A 23,066-nucleotide genomic window follows, 5' to 3' on the forward strand; every position below is an offset into this window, starting at 1 on the left:
TTAAGACTTTGTGAGTCTAGATCATTTGTCTTATGGAAAGTACCATGTGTACATTTTCTTATTGTTTCTTCTTCCGTATTTAATATTAGAAGTTAAAAGTAGGGGCCTCACCAGGTAGTCCAGGAAGTCTTCACTTTATACCACCAATGGCATCTTAGAAACTGTCACCCCCAGGGCCTAGGCTTTGGCACACCTGTTTAAGCACACGCATTACCATGTGCAAGGACCCAGGTTCAAGTCCTCCTCACTCCCCACCTGCAGGGGGAAGCTTCATGAGCAGTGAAACAAGTGCTGCAAGCATCTCTGTCTCTTTCCGTCTCTATCCCCCACCCCTTCTATCTGTCCTATCAAATAAAGTGTGGGGGGGAGGAATAAAATGTCCATTAGGAGTAGCAGATTTACTGAGCCCACTGATAATCCTTGTGTCAATAAAAAGAATAAGATGAGGCTGGGTGGTGGTGCACCTGGTTGAGCACACATGTTACAACGTACAAGGACCCAAGTTCAAGTCCCTAGTCTTCACCTACAGGGGGAAAGCTTTTTGAGTGGTGACAAAGTGTTGCAGGTGTCTCTCTTGACTCTGATCACTCCCTTCCCTCTCAATTTCCAGCTGCCTCTACTCAATAAATAAAAATAATTTTTAAAAAGGGAGTGGAGAGAGAGGTAAGGAAGGAAAGAAACTTCTTTTCAGTGAAATAAAATTTACTACAATAACAACTTTACCCAAGGCTGACTGCTAGAGCTAAGTTCCTACAGCAGCTTCTGGACACACACAGACATAGCCAAATTCTAAATAGACATCACAGAGACTTATGATATTGTATCATTCATCCGTTCAATCATTTTCCCAGCCTCTAGTTCAAGCTCATAGGTGGCCAAACTCTACCAAGTCATGAGGTGCACCCACCACCCCCCATCAGAACAGGGCAGCTGGCTCTCCAGTGAGTGTAACAGGCAAATCCTTGGGGTATGAGCTTAGGGGTCAGGAGGTCCTAAGAGAATGCAGGGCACTGGACGGCGGCGGGGGGAGGGTTCTCTCTGGCTCCTTTCTCATCCATCTGAGAACAAAACGTTAAATGAAGCAGTGTTATCCCAGGACATCCTGTAGTAATAAAGCTTGTTTTTTTTAATTATCCCCTTTTGTTGCCCTTGTTTTATTGTGTGGTTGTTGTTGGATAGGACAGAGAGAAATGAAGAGAGATGGGGAAGACAGAGGGGGAGAGAAAGATAGATAACATGCAGACCTGCTTCACCACCTGTGAAGCAACTCCCCTGCAGGTGGGGAGCCGGGGCCTGAAACAGGGATCCTTATGCTGGTCCTTGCACTTTGTGCCACCTGCGCTTAACCCACCATAGTAGTTTTTGCTGTCAGTTGTAAGCCCCTTCAACCCAAGGAAGTTTACTCTTAGAATGTTTGTAAATGACTAAGAACTATCTTAGGCCAGGGAGGTGTCTCAGTGGTAGAGAAACAATAAAGACAAGTGAGGCATTATTGGTGGTGGCTGTGCTCTCTTAATTTAAAAAAAAAAATCGTTTGCTTTGTTCTGTTTTGTTTGTTTGTTTGTTTGTGGTGTGTGTGTGTGTGTGTGTGTGTGTGTGAGTGTGGTCATCACCAAGGCTTCACTGCTCCAAGATGACTTTTTCAGATAGAGAGGGAGAAAGAAACAGAAAGGCAGAGAGAGAGAGAGAGAGAGGAGAGACCACAAGACTCAAGTTTCCTCTTAGGAAATGGGTGCCAGGTTCACACATGGCAAAGCTGCACATATGGCAAATCAGCAAGCTATCCAAGTGGGCTATTATACCAACTGTTGTTTCTACAGTGCTAAAAGATATCTTGATTTTTATTTCTGGGGTGTCACCTCTCCTGACTGATGTTTTCTGATAAAAAGAAGGAAAGAAACCAGAGCACCAGAGGCTCTTTCAGTGATGTAGGGGCAGGTTCACACACATGGCAAAGCAGGTGCACTATCTCAGTGAGCTATTTTATCAGCCTACAAGAGGTTTTTTTGTTTTTGTTTATAACTAGAACGCTGCTCAGCTCTGGTTTATGGTGGTGGTGATGTGGGAGGGGGATCACAAGACATCTTTTAAATATGAAAAACTTTGAAAGTGCAAAGATTTTTACAACTCTTAAGTAATTTTTATTTAGCTTTTAATATAGCTAACTATTTCATCTAGACAAGAATCACAGCTACATTTAATTTTGTTCTTCTTTTCACAAACTACCATAAATCAAATATTTGACTCTTACTTCCAAGGAAGTTTTTTTCTAGATCTTTGAAACTCTTTTAATTTTAATTTTAATTGTATTTATTAGAAAATGGGATGTGAATGTATCTGTAACTGTGATGTATATCAAAATATTCTATTGGTTTTTGGCATATGAGGGCCACCACTTTTCACCTCTAAGAATCCAAGAGCAATTCTGTGCTCAGTTTTGTTTAATTCTTTGTATCCCACAGACGAATACTGGACATCTCTGCAGGAGTCCACTTTCCTCAAACTGGTTCAGATGTTTAAGACAGCCGTCATCGCTCAGCTGCACTATTGGACTGAGAACTCAGAGAGTCACTGGCATGTCAAAGCTCTCCTAAAAGTGCTGGAAAAGCTGCACCGGGTAAGGAGTCTCCCAGAAGCCCACCTAGTGTCATTCTGCAGTAAAGTTGTCTGTGCTGTGCACTGGCTTACTTTTTTTTTTTTAATGGATGGGGGGATTAATGGTTTACAGTCAACAGTAAATACAGTTGTTGGTACATACCTAAAATTTCTCAGTTTTCTGCAAAACTCCTCCAGGTCTTCCTCCACCATTGTGCACCAGGACTTGAACCCCACCTCTGTTCCCAGAGTCCTTTACTTTGGTGCAATACACCAAACCCAATCCAAGTTCTGCTTTCTGTTTCCCTTTCTGTTCTTAGTTCTCAGCTTCTGTCTATGCAGAAGATCATCCCATATTTATCCTTCTCTTTCTGATTTATCTCACTTAATGTGAATGATTTTTTTTTGCCTGCAGGGTTATCGTTGGGGCTCGGTACCTACACTACGAATCCACTGCTCCTGGTGGCCATCTTTTTTTCCACAGCTGTTGCTGCTGCTGCTATTGTATAGTACAGAGAAATGGAGAGAGGAGGGGAAGACGGGGGTGGAGTGGGGGGAGAAAGACACCTGCAGACCTGTTTCACAGCTTGCTAAGCGGACCCCCCCCACCCCCACAGGTGGGGAACCTGGGTTCATGTATGGCAAAGCAGGCTTGAGCCTGGCCATCACTGCACTGGGAGAAGCTTCTTCCCCTCTCCCTGCTTTCTTTCAATCTGGAAATATAAAGTTGGCTCAGAGTGGTTAAAGCTCTGGCAAACACAAAGGGGAGAAAAACAAAAAAATTGGACCTTAGAGTTCTTTGAAGTCATTATTTTGTTTGGACTTTGTTGTTATTGTTATTACTATTGTTTATCTTTCATTCAGCTTCAGTTCTTCACTTTCTATATTTCTAGATAGGTGACCTAGTAGGGCTGGGAAGATAGTTCAGTGGTTATACAAAAAAATTTTCATTCCTGAGGCACCAGAAGTCCTAGGTTCAATTCTCAGCACCACCATCAGTCAGAGCTTTGCTTTGGGAAAAGAAAAAAAACAGTACAAATAGATGACCAAAAGATACCTGGGTCGTCATCTTCTGGACATTCTGGCATTAATAGAAAGGCTTCATTTTAGGAATAAATTCAATTCAGTTTTGATGCTGGCTCACAGTCTATTTGCAAAATTAAAAGCCAACACAACCTGTCATGATTTATGTATTTTCTTTCTGTGTACATAAAACAAGGAGCCTTCTGATCACTGCTTATTCATGAAAATAGACTGTCTGTCTCATGGGACTAGCCCTGGAAGAGGCAAAAACATTAGAGATTAACTGAACTACCAACACATCAGCTTGCTTTAAAGTTTTCAGGGGGCCAGGCAGTGATGTACTTGGTTAAGCATACATAGTACGAAATGCAAGGACACTTGCATAGACCCAGGTTCATGCCCACAACTCCCCACCTGCAGCAGGTCACTTTACAAGTGGCAAAGCAGGTCTGCAAGTGTCTTCCTCTTTCCCTCTCTATCTCCCCCTCCTCTCAATTTCTGTCCTGTCCAGTGAAATGTAAAAAAATGGCCGCCAGGAATGTCCTGTCGAATAAAATGTAAAAAATGGCCACCAGGAATAGTGATTCATAGTGCCAGCACCGAGCCCCAGTGGTAATCCTGGAGGCAAAAAACAGTTTTTTTTTTCCCCAAAAAAGTCTCTAGACCTTTTAATAGTGAGGATTTGAGCTCAGTTCCCCAGAACTGCATATGACAAAGCTAAGCTATTCTCTGATCTCACTTGCTTAAATAAACTTCCTAAATTATTTATTTATTTTTAAAGATTTGTTTATTTCTGAGAGAGAGAGATAGAGATAAAAAGACTGTGAAATAAGAGCACCACTCAGCTCTACTATATGTTGGTGCCTGGGATGGAACCTGAGACTTTAGACATTTCTGTAGTGCTGAGCTATCTTCCTGCCCTAAATCTATTTTTTTAGCATACTACCTTGTTAATTCTTTGAACTTAAAGTTCATATGGGGGGCACTGAGTGATAGCACACCAGGTTAAACGCTCAGTTTTCAAAGTGTAAAGACCAGAATCCCGGTTTGAGCCCCAGACTCCCCACCTACAGGGGGCTCGCTTTGCAAGTGGTGAAGCAAGTCTGCAGGTGTCTTTCTCTACCCTTCTCTGTCTTCCCCTCCTCTCTCAATTTCTCTCTGTCCTATCCAACAATAATAGCAACAACAACAAAAAAAAAACAATGGAAAAAAGATGGCCACCAGGAGCAGTGGATTCATAGTGTAGGCATAAAGCCCCAGCGATAACCCTGGAGGCAAAAAGAAAAAAGTTCATCAGGTCTTGAATTATGAATTCAGTTGTCTAGAAGTTTCTGATATTGTCAGTCTCTGCTATTTAATCTTAGGTGTGTTCTTGTTCCGTGTTCTGGAAAGCATGGTACATTTGACAATGGGCAAACTGGATAGAACTTTGTTCTAGTCATTAAAAGAGTGTGCCTGTGGGAGTTGAGAGGTAGTGCAGCAGGTTAAATGCGTGTGGCACAAAGCACAAGGACTGGCATAAGGATCCCGCTTTGAGCCCCCGGCTCCCCATCTGAAAGAGAGTCGCTTCACAAGCAGTGAAGCAAGTCTGAAGGTGTCTGTCTTTCTCTCTCCCCTGTATTCCCCTCCTCTCTCGATTGCTTTCTGTCCTATCCAACAACGACATCAATAACAATAATAACTTCAACAATGAAACAAGGGCAACAAAAGGGAATAAATAAATATAAAAAAATGAGTGTGCCCGTTTGCTGCTTCCTCCTAGCATCGAATTAACAGCAATTAAGAAGTATATTTAAAACTCTTATGGATTGTATTTATTTTATTGAAGGTAAACCAGAATAAATATCAACTGCCTGGAAGTATTTTCATCATAAACGAACTCTTTCACTGGCTCGATTTTTATGGAGATGCATATCGAAGGTCCTCTTGGAAAGTGAGTGTGGTAAGTGGGACCTCTTTGCAGTAAAAACTGGTCAGAAGTGAGTTCAGATAGGGCTTTCTCCACTAGCTTTCTACAGTGAGTTTCCAAAAATCCTTGTGTTCTGCACAACTGCACATAGTACAAGGAGCCTGGCTTACTGGGAAGGTGAGACAGGTCATCATAGCCTATATAGTCTGGCGAGAACATGAGCAGAGAAGTGGAGAGAGAGTGCAGACCAGTGAGGTAAACAGCTTAGAGAGAGACAGAGCCAGGAGAATGGGGAAAGTGTTCAGAAAACAGGGCTCTGGAGGTGGTGTAGTCGGTGGAGTGTCGGATTCTCAAGCATGAGACCCCGAGTTTGAGCTGATAACACATGTTCTGTTTTTCTCTGTTCCTCCCCCTGAAATAAATAAAAATAAACATCTTTTTAAAAAGAGAAAAGGCCAGAAATCTACCCAGACTTGAATTAGAGGATGAGCGTGAGCCTGAAGGAGAGCTGGCTTTGGAGAGCCGCAACCTTGTGCCAGTGTCCCGGGTGCAATACTCTTTTTATTTTTGCACACTATGGACTGAGGGCCTTGCATATGCACAATTCTGCTCACCTGCCTGTCCAGCTGCACCAGTATTTTCATTTTTTTTATTTAGAGAGAGAGGAGAAGGGAGAGTGGATAGAGGCAGGTGAGAAACTACAGTACCTCTTTGCCACTCGTGGTACTGCCGTGTGGTGCCAGGGCTTAAATCCAGAACCCTACACATGGTAAGGAAGGTGCTCTAAGAATTGCCAGGCTGCTACCTACTCCCCCATTTACTGTCTGTACGACACAGCTACAAGGTGCTGGCCAACTTTTCAGCAGCTGCCCTGAGATTTTTTTTTTTCTTTTTTTCAGTTTCTCTGAAAGTAGTATTTCTATGTCAAGCATATCAACCCCTGGTTGTCAAAAACTCATCCAGGCTGCTAATCAATTAGCTACATTTAATCACTTTTTTTTTTTCTTTTGCCACCAGAGTTATTGCTGGGGCTTGGTGCCTGCACAACGAATCCACCATTCCTGGTGGCCTTTTTTTTTTTTTTTTTCAATTTGATAGAACAGAGAGAAATTGAGAGGGAAGGGGAAGATAGGGAGAGAGAGGGAGACACCTACAGACCTGCTTCACTGCTCATGAAGCTTCCTCCTTGCAGGTGGGAGCAGGGCCTCAGACCCAGATCTTCACACCTGGTAAAATGTTCACTTAACTGGATACATCACCACCTGGCCCCCTTGATTACTTTTCTACTTACCAAATGCATATCAACTAGTAGACCTTTCAGAATGTAGGCTGACATTTCAAAATGTGGCAGATAAGAAACGTAGGGAAGCTATCCAGATTTTATACTTAATTACTCAAATTAATTAATCGCTAAATTTCAGAGCACTGGAGATAAGAGGTTTGTATCCCTTTCATTGATATGTACAAAGCATTTCCAGACCCACAAAATAGCTCACTTATGTAGTGTGTTGCTTTGCCATGTGCATGACCAGGTTCAAGCCCCACCACCACTGCACTGGAGGAAGCTTCAGTGTGGTGGTGTCTCTCACTGAATCTACCTCTCTCTCTGTCTGGAAAAAAAAAAAAATCAGTCCAGCCCTAGAGATAACGGGAAAAAAGCCTTTTTTTCCCTAAGAATTTGATGTACTCAGGACTGACCATCAGTCTCTATTACTTTGACAGGAAGTACTAGGACTTTAAGCAGTCAGGGATGTAAGTCTATGAGGTAAGGAGGTGGGACTTCTCTGTCCTCTTATTGATTAGAATGTTATCATCTCCATTTGTAGGATGGTTCGCAAGACCTCCAGTCTCCTGTCATATTCTGTCATTTTCCATTTATCTTTAATATACTGTCGAAAATCAGACTACTGTATGCAGACTCTCTGTTAAAAATACAGGTATGTATGCCTCTATGTCTTGGTCCTCAGTAATAAATGGAATAGTGTGTACTTTATGAAGGGAACAGTACTGGGAAGTGATAAGATAGCTGCTGACCCAGAGGCTCAGTAGTCCTGGGAGCCCATCCTCTGGTGAAGGCAAGAAGGAGTGAGTCATGCTGTGGTCTCAGTCACAAAGAGGGGAGCTTGGGCTGTTGGCCTAGTGTGTAATAAGGCTTTGACCTTGAAGACGATGCCTCTAGTTTCTGAATGGTGCTCAAAGAGGTGTAGCAAACTGGGACTTAGTTAGGGTCATCACCAATACCTAAGAAGATACTGATACAGTGAAAATCCATAGTAGTGGGAATAAAGGTGACAAATTCAGACTGGAACCAAGGGCTGGTGCTCTGTGAAGACACCCCAATAAAGGCCAGAAAGGGTCCCGTTTTGTAAACTGCAGCAGTAGTGAAGAAGCACTGATGATTGCAGGGGTCACAGCCTCAGCGTTAAAAATTGTTTCTTTCTATCAAAATCAGAAATAGAACTTTTATGTCCTAACTGTCTGCTTCTTTGACCTCAGCTTCTCTGTTCAATATATATTAAACTGCTTAAGTTTTGAGCTCCTACCTATTAGATTTTCCCATTATTCTACTTTTTCAGATTTATTTTTAACCAAGATAAGAAACATTTAGGTGGGAGTCGGGCAGTAGCGCAGCGAGTTAAGCGCAGGTGGCGCGAAGCACAAGGACTGGCAGACGGATCCCAGTTCGAGCCCCCGGCTCTCCACCTGCAGAGGGGTCGCTTCACAGGTGGTGAAGCAGGTCTATCTTTCTCTCCCCCTCTGTCTTCCCCTCCTCTCTCCATTTCTGTCTGTTCTATCCAACAACAACAACAACAATAATAACTACAACAATAAAACAACAATGGCAACAAAAGGGAATAAATAAAATATTAAAAAAGAAACATTTAGGAATTACCATTTGTGCAGGAGAGCTAGCATAATGGTTATGCAAAAAGACTCTCATGTCTGCAGCTTCAAGATTCCAGATTCAGTCCCCCTCACTACCATGAGCCAGAGTTGAGCTGTGCTCTAGCAAAAATAAAATAATAAAAAAAAGGAATTACTATTTGCCTAATGGGGTGTTCCAGACTAATTTTCCTGTAGCGATGTATGTTTATAAAGGGAGATTTGGGGATTGGGCGGTGGTGCACTTGGTTGAGCTCAAATATTACACTGCACAAAGGACCAGGGCTCAAGCCTCCATTACCCACCTCTGATTTTGTTGCAGATGTCTGGGTGCAAGTCCCTTTCTCTTTCTCTCATTCTCTTCCAGTAACAACTTCTTTTTTATTTCTTACCAGAGCACTACCCAATTCTGGTTTAAGGTAGTGCAAGACACTGAATCTTTGCATAGCCATTATGCTATCTATCTCCTCCGCCCTACACTAACGTCTGAGATGACCTGTTCTCAAAATCCCTTGTCTGTATCTGCCTCCAGAATAGTCCATGTTTAGAGACTTCTCCTATATGACCCTGTCCCTAAGCTCATTGTCCTTGTAAACATCTCAGCTTCTGAGTGTGAGTGTGTCTTCACAGTTTTGACAGTCAGCTTTGGTCACATAAAATGATCCAAAGGAGCCTATGGTGGGTGGGTGGGTCCTTTCCCTTCAGCTAGCTCCAGAGAACTCTTCACAGCTCACATCCCTGTGAGCGCACAGCTTATCTCTAGGTGTGTATGTATGTAAGACCCACTCCGTGTTTGCAGCAGCACAGACCAGTGTGCTGCACTTCATACATGTCTGTAGAGACACTTGAGGAGGTGCAAGGTTTCTCTTTTTTCCAGGAGAAGAAGTTCAGAGCTTGCATGAGGTTGGTTGGAATTGTGAACCAAGGAGCGTCTGAATTAGCTCAGCTGCCCACCTTAAACCTGCGTGTCAGAAGGAGCCACCTGGTGGAGGATGTGTTGGCTCAGCTGAGTCGATTTGAGAATGAGGACCTCAGGAAGGAGTTACTGGTAGAGTATATAGCTCTCCCTTCATACTTCTGCTGCTAGGAAGAGGAAACCATGAAAACGTATGTCTGTGGGTCTCTGAGGAGAAGTGATCTCCCTTTGTCAGTGAAGGTATCTGCTTTCAGGCTCTCTCACTTGCCTGCAGATTCCTGGGAGTTTGGGGGTGGGGGGAGAGTGGTAAAAGTACTTAGCACAGCCAGTTCATAGAGCATCAGGTGATGTGGCCTACCTGTATGCTTGTTTCTTTTTTAAAATATTTTTATTTATTATTGGATAGAGACAGAGAAATTGAGAGGGGAGGGGAGATAGGAAAGAGACACCTGCAGCCCTACATTACCACTTGTTAAGCTTCCTCATGCAGGTGGGGACCAGGGACTTGAACCTGGGTTCTTGAGCACTGTAATGTGTGTGCTTAACCAGGTATGCCACCACCTGGCCTCCTGCTCTTCTCCCTTTAAAGGTCCAAGTGAAGGGGCTGGGCAGTGACTAACTCAATTGAGCACATGTGGTACCATCTGCAAAGACCCAAGTTTATGTCCCCACCTGTGGGGGTTGGAGGTGTGTGTAGGGAGGAACTTTACAAGTGGTGAAGCATTGCTGCAGATAGCTCTTTTTCTTTCTCCCCTCCCCTCTTGATTTTTCTGTCTCTATCAAATAAATAAAATATTTTAAAGTTAATAAAATATCCAAGTGAGGCATGATTGACACTGAAGCAGACTTGCCTCTGCTGTGAGATGGGAGCCCAGGTTGTTCAGAGAACTGTCTTCAGTGACTCCATTGTGACTTGGGGGCATGATCACAATTTCATTGTGGCTGGACCTGAACATTTATAAAAGAACGTTGGTCTGATTGCTATATAGCTTGTCTTCCTAATTGATATTTGACACAGATTAACATAATAATGACATCTATCCAGTGTTTTCCTAGTGCTCAGTCTGGCACTTATACCTTAACCCTTGTAGCCACATTGTGTGACAGCTTCTGTTTTTTCCCTTACTTTACACATTGGGCACACTGGGGCCCCCAGGATTATTGGGTAATTTACCCAAGGGTGACAACACTGATGGGTAGCAAAACAGGATTGGGGGCTATCTGTCAGACTCCAGACCTCCTGCTTAGTAAAATGAAGATGGGGGGTGAGAGTGGGGACAGCATCATGGTTCTGCAGAAGACTCATGGCTAAGGTTCAGTTTCCAGCACCGCCATGAGTCAGACCTCAGTGTGAGAAAAATTTGCTTGATCATTTTTTAAAGAGCGTTTTAATTACCACTTAACCCAACTCAGAGTAAAGACAAATGATTAAAGTTGAAGGTGACTATTTCAAAGTATTCCGCAGTGGAATTTGTGGTTACAGCTGGCATTTCCACATATTTTTGCCAAAATAATTTTTTTTAATAACAAATTTGTGTGAACCTAACCTGTGTTAAATGACCAAGATTGTTCTTGTTTTGTTTCATTTAGATTACATTTACCCATTTTTTAAATTCAAGTAACACTCAATAAGCACTTTCCTCATTGTATGAGGCATCTGATGCCTGTCTTCCTACTCAGTCTTTCTGATATATTTTTGGGGAAACTGAGCCTTTGGGAAATCAGGGCACTTGCCCATAAAACTGGTCAGAATAAAGCTTTAAAATTTGTCTGTCAATATAAATAATTTTAGGGAGAAGGTATCGGGTGGTGGTGCACCAAGTTAAGTACACATAGTACAAAGCACAAGGATCCTGGTTTGAGCCACAGGCTCCCCACCTGCAAGGGCCAGGGTCACTTCACAAGAGGTGTCTTATCTTTCTCTCCCCCTCTCTATTTTCCCCTCCTCTCTCAATTTCTCTCTGTCCTATCCAATAAAACGGGGAGGAAATGGCTTCCAGGAGCATTGAGTTCATAGTGCAGGCACCAAGACCCAGCTATAACACTAGAGACAAAAAAAAAAAAAATTAGGTGTGTGTGTATTTTCCCTTTGATCCTCACAGGGCTTTACCTCTTCATCTTTCTGGATCAACTTTTCAGATAGAGAGTGAGACAGAGAGAGAGGGAAAGATACCACAGCACCATAACTTCTCTCAGTGCAGTGGGGGCTGGGATCGAACCTGGATTGCGAGTATGACAAAGATTCACTTACTTTCATGAGCGAGATCAGATACATATCAGCTCTGATACATGATGGTGCCGGGATTGAACCTGAGTCAGTCAAGTCCTGTGTTCTGATGCTGAGCTATGTCGCCAGCCCTAAGGTCTGTTACATGGTAAAGACCTCAGGCCATGGGCTGACTGCCTTGGGATTGCATTAGGCAGCACCACTCAGCAGCTGTAGAATCTTGGAAAGAAAGAATTCTTTAAAAGTTCTATTCTAGGGAGTCGGGTGGTAGCGCAGCAGGTTAAGCACATGTGGTGCAAAACGCAAGGACCAGCATAAGGATCCCGGTTCAAGCCTCTGGCTCTCCACCTGCAGGATAGTTGCTTCACAGGTGGTGAAGCAGGTCTGCAGGTGTCTATCTTTCTCTCCCCCTCTCTGTATTTCCCTCTTCTGTCCATTTCTTTCTGTCCTATCCAGCAATGATAACAATAAAAATAACTACTACAATAAAACCACAAGGGCAACAAAAGGGAATAAATAAATAAATAAATAAAGTTCTATTCTTAAAACTTCACTGCCCTCCTAGAATTTAAAGACTGAGTACTGCAGTACAAGTGAGAGACTCACCACAGTGCACAGCAAGTTTTGAAGTCCACAGTGTCAGCCGTTACTATTGTAAAATTAATTTTTTATTATCTCCACTTATGGGATAGAGACAGAAATTGAGAGAGTAGGAGGAGATAGGAAATGAGAAAGACACCTGCAGCACAGCTACACCACTCACAAAGCGAACCCTGCAGGTGGGGACTGGGGGCTCAAACCTGAGTTCTTGTGCATCATAACGTGTGCTCAATCATGTGCACCACCACCTGGCCCCTAAATGAAACATTTTTTCTAACTAAGCAGTTCTCAGTTCTAGTTTATGGTGGTACTGGGGATTGAACCTGAGACTTCAGATCTGGTACTCAAAAACCTTTTGTATGACCATTATCCTATCTCCATAACCCTGAAATGAGATTTGACACATAGCAAAGCCAAGACCTGGTTGTAAGTGTGCGTGATTAACTCTTTTTCCACAGGTATCATTTAGTGAAGAAATTGAAGATACCTTTGGAGGAGTGAAAGCAGAGTTTTTCCACTGTCTGTTTGAAGAGATGACCCGGGCAGAATATGGGATGTTCATGTATCCAGAAGAGGCCTCCTGCATGTGGTTCCCTGTCAGGGTAAGTCCTCTTAGCTTTGCTGGAGACACCAGGAAGGGTCTGTCACATGCTGCAGGAAATTAGATTAGATTGTCAGAACATTTGTTGATAAAATTGTAGAGAGATTCTTTTCATTTATTTTGTTTTTTGCCTTCAGGGTTATCTCTGGGGCTCATTGCTCGCACCATAATTCCCCTGCTCCTCTTTTGTTGTTGTTGTTTAGGATAGAGAGAAATTGAGGGGGGAGATAGAGCAGGGGAGAGAAAGACACCTGAAGATCTGCTTCACCACTTATGAAGCGAACCTCCTCCCACGAGTGGGGAGCCAGGGCTTGAACTGCAATCCTTGTGCTTCATATTATGTACATTTAACCCAGTGTGCTACCACCTGGCCCCCGAGAATCTTCAGTTCTTGTAAGGTGACTATTTTCATTAAAATGAAGTCCCATTTCCATTGATCTTCATGTCTGTCCACAAAGGGAAAAAAAAAAAAATATATATATATATATATATATATATTTAAATGAGACAGAGATACAGAGAGAAAGACCAGAGTCCTGTTCTGCTCTAGCTGATAGTGTAGGGGTTGAACTTGGAACTTCAAAACCTCCAGCATGAAAGTCTTTTTTAGAACCATTATGCTGCCCCCCCCCCATCCCAGGGTAGTTTTTCAAAGAAAAAAATACATATATATGAATGACAGAAATTGAGACAGGAGAGAGAAAGAGAAGGGGCCAGGTGGTGGCACACCTGGTTAGGCATACACGTTATGTTGTGCAAAGACCCAGGTTCAATGCCCTGGTCCCCAGTTGTGGTGTGAGAAGCTTCACAAGTGGTAAAGCAGGGGTGCAGGTATCTCTCCCTCTCCTTCTCTTCTCCCTTTCCCTCTTTAAAATAAATATATTTTTGTCAGTGTTTCCTTTTTATAAATAAATTTTTTTAATTAAAGATTGAAATCTGCAGCATGGCTTCGCCACTTGTGAAGGCTTGAACCTGGGTCCTTATGTATGGTAGCATGTGCACTCAGCCTGGTATGATACTGCCCAGCTCCCCTGGCATTGTTTTTTTATTTTTACTAGTGATTTAATAATGACTAATAAGCCTCTAAGATAACAGGGGTATAATTCCACACAGTTCCCACCACCAGAGTTCTGTGTCCCATCCCCTCTGTTGGAAGCTTCTCTATTCTTTATCCCTCTCTGTAAGTATGGACCAAAGTTCTTTATGGGGTGCAGAAGGTAGAAGGTCTGGCTTCTGTAATTGCTTCTCCTCTAGACATGGCATTGGCAGGTTGATCCATTACCTTAGCCTATTTCTGTCTTTCCCTAGTGGTGTAGGGCTCTGGAGAGGTGAGGTTCTGGTATACATTGGTGAGGTCGTCTGCCCAGGGAAGTCAGGATAGCATCATGGTAGCATCTGCAACTTGGTGGTTGAAAGGGTACGGTATGCTATAAAAACAAATTGTTCAATAAACAGGAACTCAAACTGTAGGAATAGAGCAAATGAAACTAGGGGTCTTGTGGGAATAAGCTAGGAAGTCTATTTTAGGTATTTTCCATGTGGCCCATGATTTTAATAATTTTTGCCTGACTCTGATAACTAACATGTGGGTGGACTAAAAAAGTATTGTTTGGGGGGCCAGGTGGTAGCACAGAGGATTAAGCACACATGGCACGAAGCACAAGGACCAGCTTAAGAATCCCAGTTCGATCAAGGGAGGGGATGGGATACGGAGTTCTAGTGGTGGGAACTGTGGAGTTGTACCCCTCTTATCCTATGGTTTTATCAGTGTTTCCTTTTTATAAATATAAATAAATAAATGAAAAAAAATCCCAGTTCAAGCCCCCAGCTCCCCACCTGCAGGAGGGTCGCTTCACAAGTGGTGAAGCAGGTCTACAGGTGTCTGTCTTTCTCTTCCCACCTCTGTCTTCCCCTCTTCTCTCTGTCCTATCCAATAACAACAGTAATAACAATAACAACACAGGCAACAAAAATGGAAAAAATGGCCTCCATGAGCAGTGGATTCATAGTGCAAGCACCAAGCCCCAGCGATAACCCTGGAGGCAACAAGAAAAAGAAAAAGTTTTGTCTGGGAAGATGTAATCAGAGTTGAGAATAGGACTAAAAAGCTGGATTAGGGCTAAGAGTAGCTCCCAAATATGAGGAAAATATATAAATACCATCAACTGTTAACCCCATTGACCTGACTATTCATATTTAGCACAGGAGCCTGTGTAATATCTGAATCGCTGTCAGTTTGCATTCGTAGTCCATGGTCACAGTTACTAACATTCTAGGCTGCACTCATTTCAGGACCATTCTTCCTGGCAGAGTAGGTTGACCCAGCCTTCCTTCTCACTTGTAGGCTGTGAACCTGAACCCTCCCATTCTCGGTGGTATGTGAAGGCTTTGTTTCAGGCCTTTTTTTTTTTTTCCTTATGAATTTGAAGACAAAGGTTATGAGGAGAAAGTGTGAAAACTTTAGTTTATATGAACTACTAATTCTAATCTGTTTCTTTTTCCTGCTGACTTATTTGCCACCAGGATTATCACTGGAGCTCAGTGGCACTATGAATCCACTGCTCCTGGTGGTGGGTTATTTTTGTTTGTTTTTGTTTGGGGGGATTATTTTTTTCTTTCTATTTTGTGTTTTGGGGGATTATTTTTTTTCTATTTTGTTTCATAGGAAATAGGGAAAATGAGAATGGAGGGGGAAGAGGGGAGAGAGAGAGAGAGATGTGCATTCCACCCCCACACCATGAGGGAGTGTGTGTGGTTTGAACTCAGGTCCTTGGGTATGATAATTATGCCTGTTGATTATTAGTAACTCCAACTGGCAAGGATTTAAATGGATTTTGTGACCAACTATGAGCTCTAAATATTCTTGTCAAGTTTTTTGGTATTGATTTCTGATTTGATTGTATGCAAGGGGAGGAAAAGGTTTACCTGTTACAGGTATTCCATCATACTGGTAAAAATGAACACATTTAATTGTTTGGCTTTTTTTGTTTTCTTTCTCTTTTCAGCCCAAGTTTGCAAAGAAGAGATATTTCTTCTTTGGAGTTCTGTGTGGACTTTGTTTATTCAATTGTAATGTTGCCCACATTCCTTTCCCTCTGGCTCTGTTTAAGAAGCTTTTGAACCAAACGCCATCACTGGAAGACTTAAAGGAACTGAGTCCTGTTTTGGGAAAGTAAGTATACAATTCTTTCTTCAGAACCTTGTCTAATATGTATTAAAATAAATATTTAAACACTTTCCAATAATTTTTCTTGCACAGTGGTAACATTCTAGGTACTTTAAACCAACTTTAACTTTGGCAAGAATTTTGAATAACAGTTTTAACTTTCAGAGCCAGGTGGTGGCGCACCTGGTTGAACATATATGTTACAATGCACAAGGACCCAGGCCTAAGCCCCTGGTCCCCACCTGGGGGTGGGGGTGCTTTGTGAATGGTGAAACGGTGTTGCAGGTGTCTCTCTGGCTCTCTCCCTCTCTATCACTCCCTTCCCTCTTAATTTCAGGCTGTCTCTATCCAATAAGTAAAGATTAAAAAAAATTAATTTGGTGTATTACACCAAAGTAAAAGACGGGGGGGGGGGGAGTTTCAGGTCCTGGAACATGATGGCAGAAGAAGTCCTAGTGGGGATTGAATTGTTATGTGGAAAACTGAGGAATATTACACATGTACGAACTACTGTATTTTCCTGGCAACTGTAAAACCATTAACCCCCCAATATAGAAATTTTTAAAAAATTAAAGTTTAGCTTTCTAAAATTTAAGAACAATCAGGTCTTCTCAGAATTAATCCCCAGTGCTTGTGTTAGTCTTTGAAATTTTTGTACAGACAAGTGTACCTTGATGTAACATCTGTAAATAGTATTTATTTGTTTGAAAACTTACTTATTTTCTTTTATTAGAAAGAGTAAGAAGAACCAGAACACTGTTCAATTCTGACATAATGCAATGCTTTATATTGCAGGGACCCTCAGGCATGCAATCCCTGATGTTTATTTTTAATGCTTTAGTTCAGGAGTGCACCTGATTGAGCACACACATTACCATGCACAAGGACCCAGATTCAAGCCTCCAGTTCCCACCTGCAGGAGGGAAGCTTCACTAGTGGTGAAGCAGTGCTGCAGGTGTAAGGGGGGAAAGCAGAAGAAATGTTTCATTGAAATATTACCATTGAAGTGGAAACTTTTATAATATTATTTATTTATTTTGGGTAGAGACAGACAGAAATTCTGAGGGGAGGAAGAGTTAGGAAGGGCGAGAGAGAGACACCTTCAGGCTGCTTTCACTGCTTGTGAAGCTCCTCTCCTGTGGGTAAGGACTGGGGTCTTAAACCTGAGTCTTTGCACACCCAAGTGTGTACACCCAATAAGGTGCACCACCACCTGGGCAAGAAAAATTTTCCCTTTCTCTCTTCCTTCCTTCCTTCCCTTTTGCTAGTCTATGGGAACTGATCTTGGGGCTTTGGAGCCTCGACATGAGCTTCAGTCTCTTTGTATAACCATTATGCTATCTCCCCCTACCCTAGAAACTTATCTCTAAGATAAAAGTTAGCAGCCACATCATATCAAACACTTGGCAACACTATATAATAGAAAGGGCCAGTATCCTTGTTGTGTTAAGTGTCCCATACTTCCATAAGAAAATCTCACAGTGTATGCAAGAAGACATCTGACAAAAAAGCATTTGCTCACAATTTTTTTAAAAATGTTCACTATTCAATCATATTAAAATGAAAGCTTAATTTATACTTCAACAACAATTCAGAGTAATGATCCTTTTTGATTTTAGCAAGTGTTTGGGGGAAAGGCTCACTCATACATTACTGAAAAAAATTTAAATAAAATTTGAAGTAGAACTACTATAGTGAAAAATGAAAACACAAAATGACATTTTCAAGAATGGCCTGATGGTAGTAGTCTTTATTCTCAGATCAAATTTCCTGTTAAGTTTGATGGTACTGACACATGCGGTATAGCGAAGGTCCTTTGAACTACTCACTCATAAAATCAAAATGCTACAGAGATTTATTTATTATTCTGTAGTGGAAACTCAAAAACTAAGCAAAGGTAAAACCAGTTAAAATGTGTTTGAGGAAAGAGCTGGGAGTCAGGATCTCAGCTCCTTTTCTAAAACTCACACTTAGAGCTGGAGAGATAGCACAGCAGTAATGCACCAGACTTACATGCCAGAGGCACTGGTTCCATAAGCCCTATTACTACCTATTCCAGAATTCTGTCCCCTCTATCAAAATAAATAAAATTTTAAATTCAAACAAACCTTCCACTTCTAGTTAAGACTTGACACTATTTTGATGTAAAAGGAATGAGTGCTGTGAGCTGTCCCTAACCTCCACCTTCAGAATAGTAGTTAACAAGATAGATTGGGTGGGGAACTGTTTTTTTCTTTTTAGGGCCAGTTGACTATTTTTCACACCATTCATGGGCCACATAAAATTATCAACATAAAAATTTGCATTTAACTGAATTTTGAGTCCTGCCTGTGGTTGCCAAGGCAGGACCAGGCCAAATAATTTGCAAACCATGTGCAACCCACAGGGTGTTTCCCACGCCTGTTAAAGGTGATGCTTCTGATTACCATTAGTTATTGATTTTTTTAAAACCAAAATGTATTTGTTTTTTAGGAGTCTGCAAACACTTCTGGATTATGAAGGCGATGACTTTGAAAAAGTGTTTTTTATCCATTTTAATGTGAGTAACAGTAAAAACTGGGGAGGGGTAGCATACGGCTTGTACAAAAAGACTTTGTTGCTGAGGCTCCAAAGTCCCACGTTCAGAATCCTACACCATCATAAGCCAGAACCTAAGCAGTGTTCTGGTGAAAGTAAAAACATTCAGCAGTTAAAAAAAAAAAGAAGAAGAATGACTGTGTCCTTTGAGACTAAATAGGTGGAACTGGCAGGGATTATGCTTAGTGAAGTAAATAAAGACAAAGTGGGGTAGATAGAATAATGGTTGTGCAAAGAGACTGATGCTGGAGGCTCCAAAGTCCCAGGTTCAGTCCCTTGCACCACTATAAAAACCAGAGCTGAGCAGTACTCTGGTAGAAAAAATGAAAAAGACAAGTAAGGGATACTCATATGTAATACAGAGAATTGAAACACATAAACATGATCAGAGAAGACAGCCCAGCCACATATTATCTACAAAAATCCCACCTAACTCAGCAGGACAAAAAACAGGCTTAAAGTAAAAGCTAATAGCGCGCACACACACGCACACACACACACGAACAGCTACACTCATGTCTGACACAATAGACTTTAAATAAAGTAATAACAGATAGAGATGTACATTAGATAATTCTCAAGAGATAAGCCAACCAATCGGAACATAATTATTAGCATATATGTACCTAATGAGGAGCCATCAAATTTCTACTGTTAAAAAAATACATCAGTAGTAGCACACTAATAGAGGTGACATTAACATTAACACTCTCAAATATACAGATCATACAGGCAGATAATTAATAAAGAAACATGAGAATTAAAGAAGAAACGGTAGACTAGACCTATTGGACATTTTCAGAGCCCTTGTCCTAAGAAACTGGAATACACATGCCTTTCAAGTCCACATGGGACATTCTCAAGGACAGACCATATGTTGGGCCACAAAGACAGTGTCAGTAAATTCAAGAGCATTGAAGTCATCCCAATTTTCTCCTCAGACCACAGTGGAATTAACCTTATATTCAACAATATACAGAAAATTTGAAAAAATCCCAAAATAAGGAAACTCAACAGTACACTGATTAGCAACTACTGGATCAAAGAGGAAATTACAGAAGAAATTTAAATGTTCCTGGAAACAAGTGAAAATGAAGATACAAGCTATCAGAATATTTGGGACACAGCTAAGAAGGAGATTCATAGCCATATAGGCAGACACTAGGAGACAAGAAAAAGCTCAACTGAGGCTAGAAGTAGACCTACCCTATGACCCTACAATTCCTCTCCTGGGGATATATCCTAAGAAGCCAAAAACAGCCATACAAAAAGATCTGTATATACCTATGTTCATAGCAGCACAATTTGTAATAGCTGAAACCTGGAAACAACCCAGGTGTCCAACAGTAGATGAATGGCTAAGTAAGTTGTGGTCTATATACCCAATGGAATACTACTCAGCTATTTAAAATGGTGAATTCACCTTCTTCACCCCATCTTGGATGGCAGTTGAAGGAATCAGGTTAAGTAAGTCAGAAACAAAAGGATGAATATGGGGTGATCTCACTCATGTACAGAAGTTGAAAAACAAGATCATAAGAGAAAACACTAAGCAGAACTTGAGTTGGTGTATTGCACCAAAGTAAAAGATTCTGGGGTGGGTTCAGGTGGAAGGGTTCAGGTCTTGGAACAGGATGGCAGAAGAGGACTTAGTGGGGGTTGTATTGCTATGTGGAAAACTGAGAAATGTTATGCATGTACAAACTATTGTATTTACTGTTGAATGTAAAACATTAATCCCCCAATAAAGGGGGGAGACAGAAAAAAAGGCTACAGATGAGTATCTCTGATGAACATAGATGCTAAGATACTGAACAATATTGTAGCCAGATGGATATAGTTTATTGAAAAGATTATACATCAAAGTCAGGTGGGATTTGTCTGAGATGACAGGCTAGTTAAACATATGAAAATCAATAAATATACTCTACCACATTAATAAAAGAAAAGCCAAAAAACCCACAATTATTTCAGTAGATGTAGAGAAAGCCTTTGACAAAATTCAACATCCCTTAATGATCAAGATACTATAAAAATGTGAGTAGGTGGAAAATTCCTAAATATAGTGGAATGTACATACAGAAGACCTACAGCTAGTATTCTGCTCAATGACAATAAACTTAAATCCAGGAGTTGGGTGGTAGCACAGTGGGTTACGTGCAGGTGGTGCAAAGCACAAGGACCAGCATAAGGATCCCTGTTCAAGCCGCAGGCTCCCCACCTGCAGGGGAGTTGCTTCACAGGCGGTGAAGCAGGTCTGCAGGTGTCTGTCTTTCTCTCCCCCTCTCTGTCTTCCCCTCCTCTCTCCATTTCTCTCTGTCCTATCCAACAATGACATTAATAATAACTACAACAATAAAGCAGCAAGGCCAACAAAAGGGAATAAATGAATAAATATTAAAGAAAGCTTTCCCATTTATGTTATGTCCTAGATAGGGCTGCCCACTATTGCCATTACCATTAAACATAGTGTTGTAACTTCACTATTCATAGCACTTAGGCAAGAATAAGAATTAAAAGGACACAAATTGGAAGAGAAAAAGTCAAATTGTCACTCTTTGCAGATGGTATGGTAGTATACATTAAAAAAAAATCTTGAAGAATACAACAGGAAGTTCCTGGAAATTATTACACAATATAACAGGATGACAGATTAAAATTTTAATATACAAAGATCAGTGGCATTCCTCTATGTAAACACTAAGTCAGAAAAAGAAACTCAGAAATCGATACCATTTACTGTAGTAGCAAAAGAAATAAATACTAGGAATAGACCTAACAAAATTAAAGACTTTTATACTGAAAATTATGAGTCACTACTCAAGGAGATAGAAAAAGATGCAAAGAAATGGAAAGGAATCACATGTCCATGGGTTGGAAGAGTTGACATCATCAAAATGGTTATTCTACCTACAGCCATATACAGATTTCATGAAACCCCCATCAAGCTCCCACCAGATTACTTTAACAAAAATTGCAGAAGTTTGTTTGAAATCAGAAAATACCTAGAATCGCCAAAGCAATCTTGAGAAAATAGGAAAAGATGAGACATCACACTCCCAGACCCCATACTATATTATAGGGCCCTTGGCATCAAAACCGCTTGGTACTGGAACAAAAATAGAAACACTGGCCAGTGGAATAGAACTCAGAGCCCAGAAGTAAGTCCCCACACCTACAGACATTAATTTTTGACAGGGGTTGGGGAGGAACAAAATATTATATGGAGAAAGGAGAGTTTCCAGCAAGTAATGTTGGGGAAATTGGGTTGAAACGTGTAGAGGAATGTAATTGAACCACTATGTTTCACAAGAAAAAATGAGTAAACATATGGATCAAAGATTTGGATGTTAGACCAGAAACCATCAAATACTTAGAAGAAAATATTGGCAGAATTCTTTTCAATCTAAATTCTAGAAGCATCTGTAATGATTCAATTCATTGAGCATACTGTGCCCCAGTATGGTTCCGTAGCCCCCATGTCCACTTGGTCGATTCCAAATTATATTCCTCCATGAGGATAATTTCTGGAACCATCCGTTCCACCCCGGTTCCATGGCTGCCAGTTCTTAGCAACATCGCCCCGCCAGATATTCGTCGGGATACAGCATCATCTAAGTTCATTTCCCATGTCTACGCTCTACCGGACCTGCCAATATACACGGATATCTTCGCCCACCCTGTCTAACGCTTGACGTCTCGTCACCCAATCTGGTCCCCTACGCCTACACTGAACTTCTCTGTTCCAGACTCTTGGAAACAGAGTTGGCAGTCAGCTGAGGTAAAGAACAAACACCTCATCACAGACCCCTGCAAGCGTCAACCTGGCTTTGACCTAGCACGTTATGATTGGGCCCTCCTCAATCGCTATCGAACAGGCCATGGCCGGTGCGCTGCTATGTTCCATCGCTGGGGAGCCAGAGACGACCCGAATTGCCCCTGCGGCTACAGACAAGACTATGACCCACATAGTCAATGACTGCCACCTCTCCAGATTCAAAGGAGGTCTCGAAACTTTACATCAGGCTCAACCTGACGCTGTTGACTGGCTACGGAAGAAGGGCAAACGCTAGAAGAATTGAGCATAATAATAAACTAATGGTATACCATCAAATTTAAAAGTTTCTGCATGGGAAAAGGAACTACCACCCAAATAGAGCCCTTATGGAAAGGGAGAAGATCGCTACATGCCATACATTATATAAAAGATTAATAGCCAAAATGTATGAGCTCACCAAACTTAGCAATTAGAAAAAAACAAACTCATCCAAAAGTGGGGAGAGGATATGGACAGAATACCCACCAAAGAAGAGATCCTAAGGGCCAACAGACATGGAAAAAATGCTCAAAGTCACTGATTATCAGAAATGCAAATAAAGGCAACAGTGTGAGGTATTACTTCACTCCTGTGAGAATGAATCAGAAAGGACAGTAACAGCAAATGCTGGAGAGCTTATGGAGACAAAGGAACCCTCCTGACTGTTGGTGGGAATGTCAGTTGGTCCAACCCCTGTGGAGAGCAATCTAGAGAACTCTCAAAAGGCTAGAAATGGATCTACTCTATGACTC

General features: G+C 41.6%; 1 protein-coding gene across 1 annotated transcript in view; it reads left to right on the forward strand.

Moving 5' to 3' along the window:
* Positions 1 to 23,066, forward strand: part of HERC5 (HECT and RLD domain containing E3 ubiquitin protein ligase 5) — a 52,696-nt gene that overhangs the window by 23,773 nt on the left and 5,857 nt on the right. Inside the window, exons 13-19 of the mRNA XM_060187795.1 lie at positions 2,463 to 2,617; positions 5,447 to 5,551; positions 7,354 to 7,464; positions 9,288 to 9,458; positions 12,612 to 12,755; positions 15,760 to 15,926; positions 18,393 to 18,459. Coding sequence (XP_060043778.1) covers positions 2,463 to 2,617; positions 5,447 to 5,551; positions 7,354 to 7,464; positions 9,288 to 9,458; positions 12,612 to 12,755; positions 15,760 to 15,926; positions 18,393 to 18,459 — 920 coding nt within the window. The remainder of the gene's footprint in view (positions 1 to 2,462; positions 2,618 to 5,446; positions 5,552 to 7,353; positions 7,465 to 9,287; positions 9,459 to 12,611; positions 12,756 to 15,759; positions 15,927 to 18,392; positions 18,460 to 23,066) is intronic.

Source organism: Erinaceus europaeus, chromosome 3 (assembly GCF_950295315.1).
Source record: "Erinaceus europaeus chromosome 3, mEriEur2.1, whole genome shotgun sequence".
Taxonomy (NCBI): Eukaryota; Metazoa; Chordata; class Mammalia; order Eulipotyphla; family Erinaceidae; genus Erinaceus; species Erinaceus europaeus.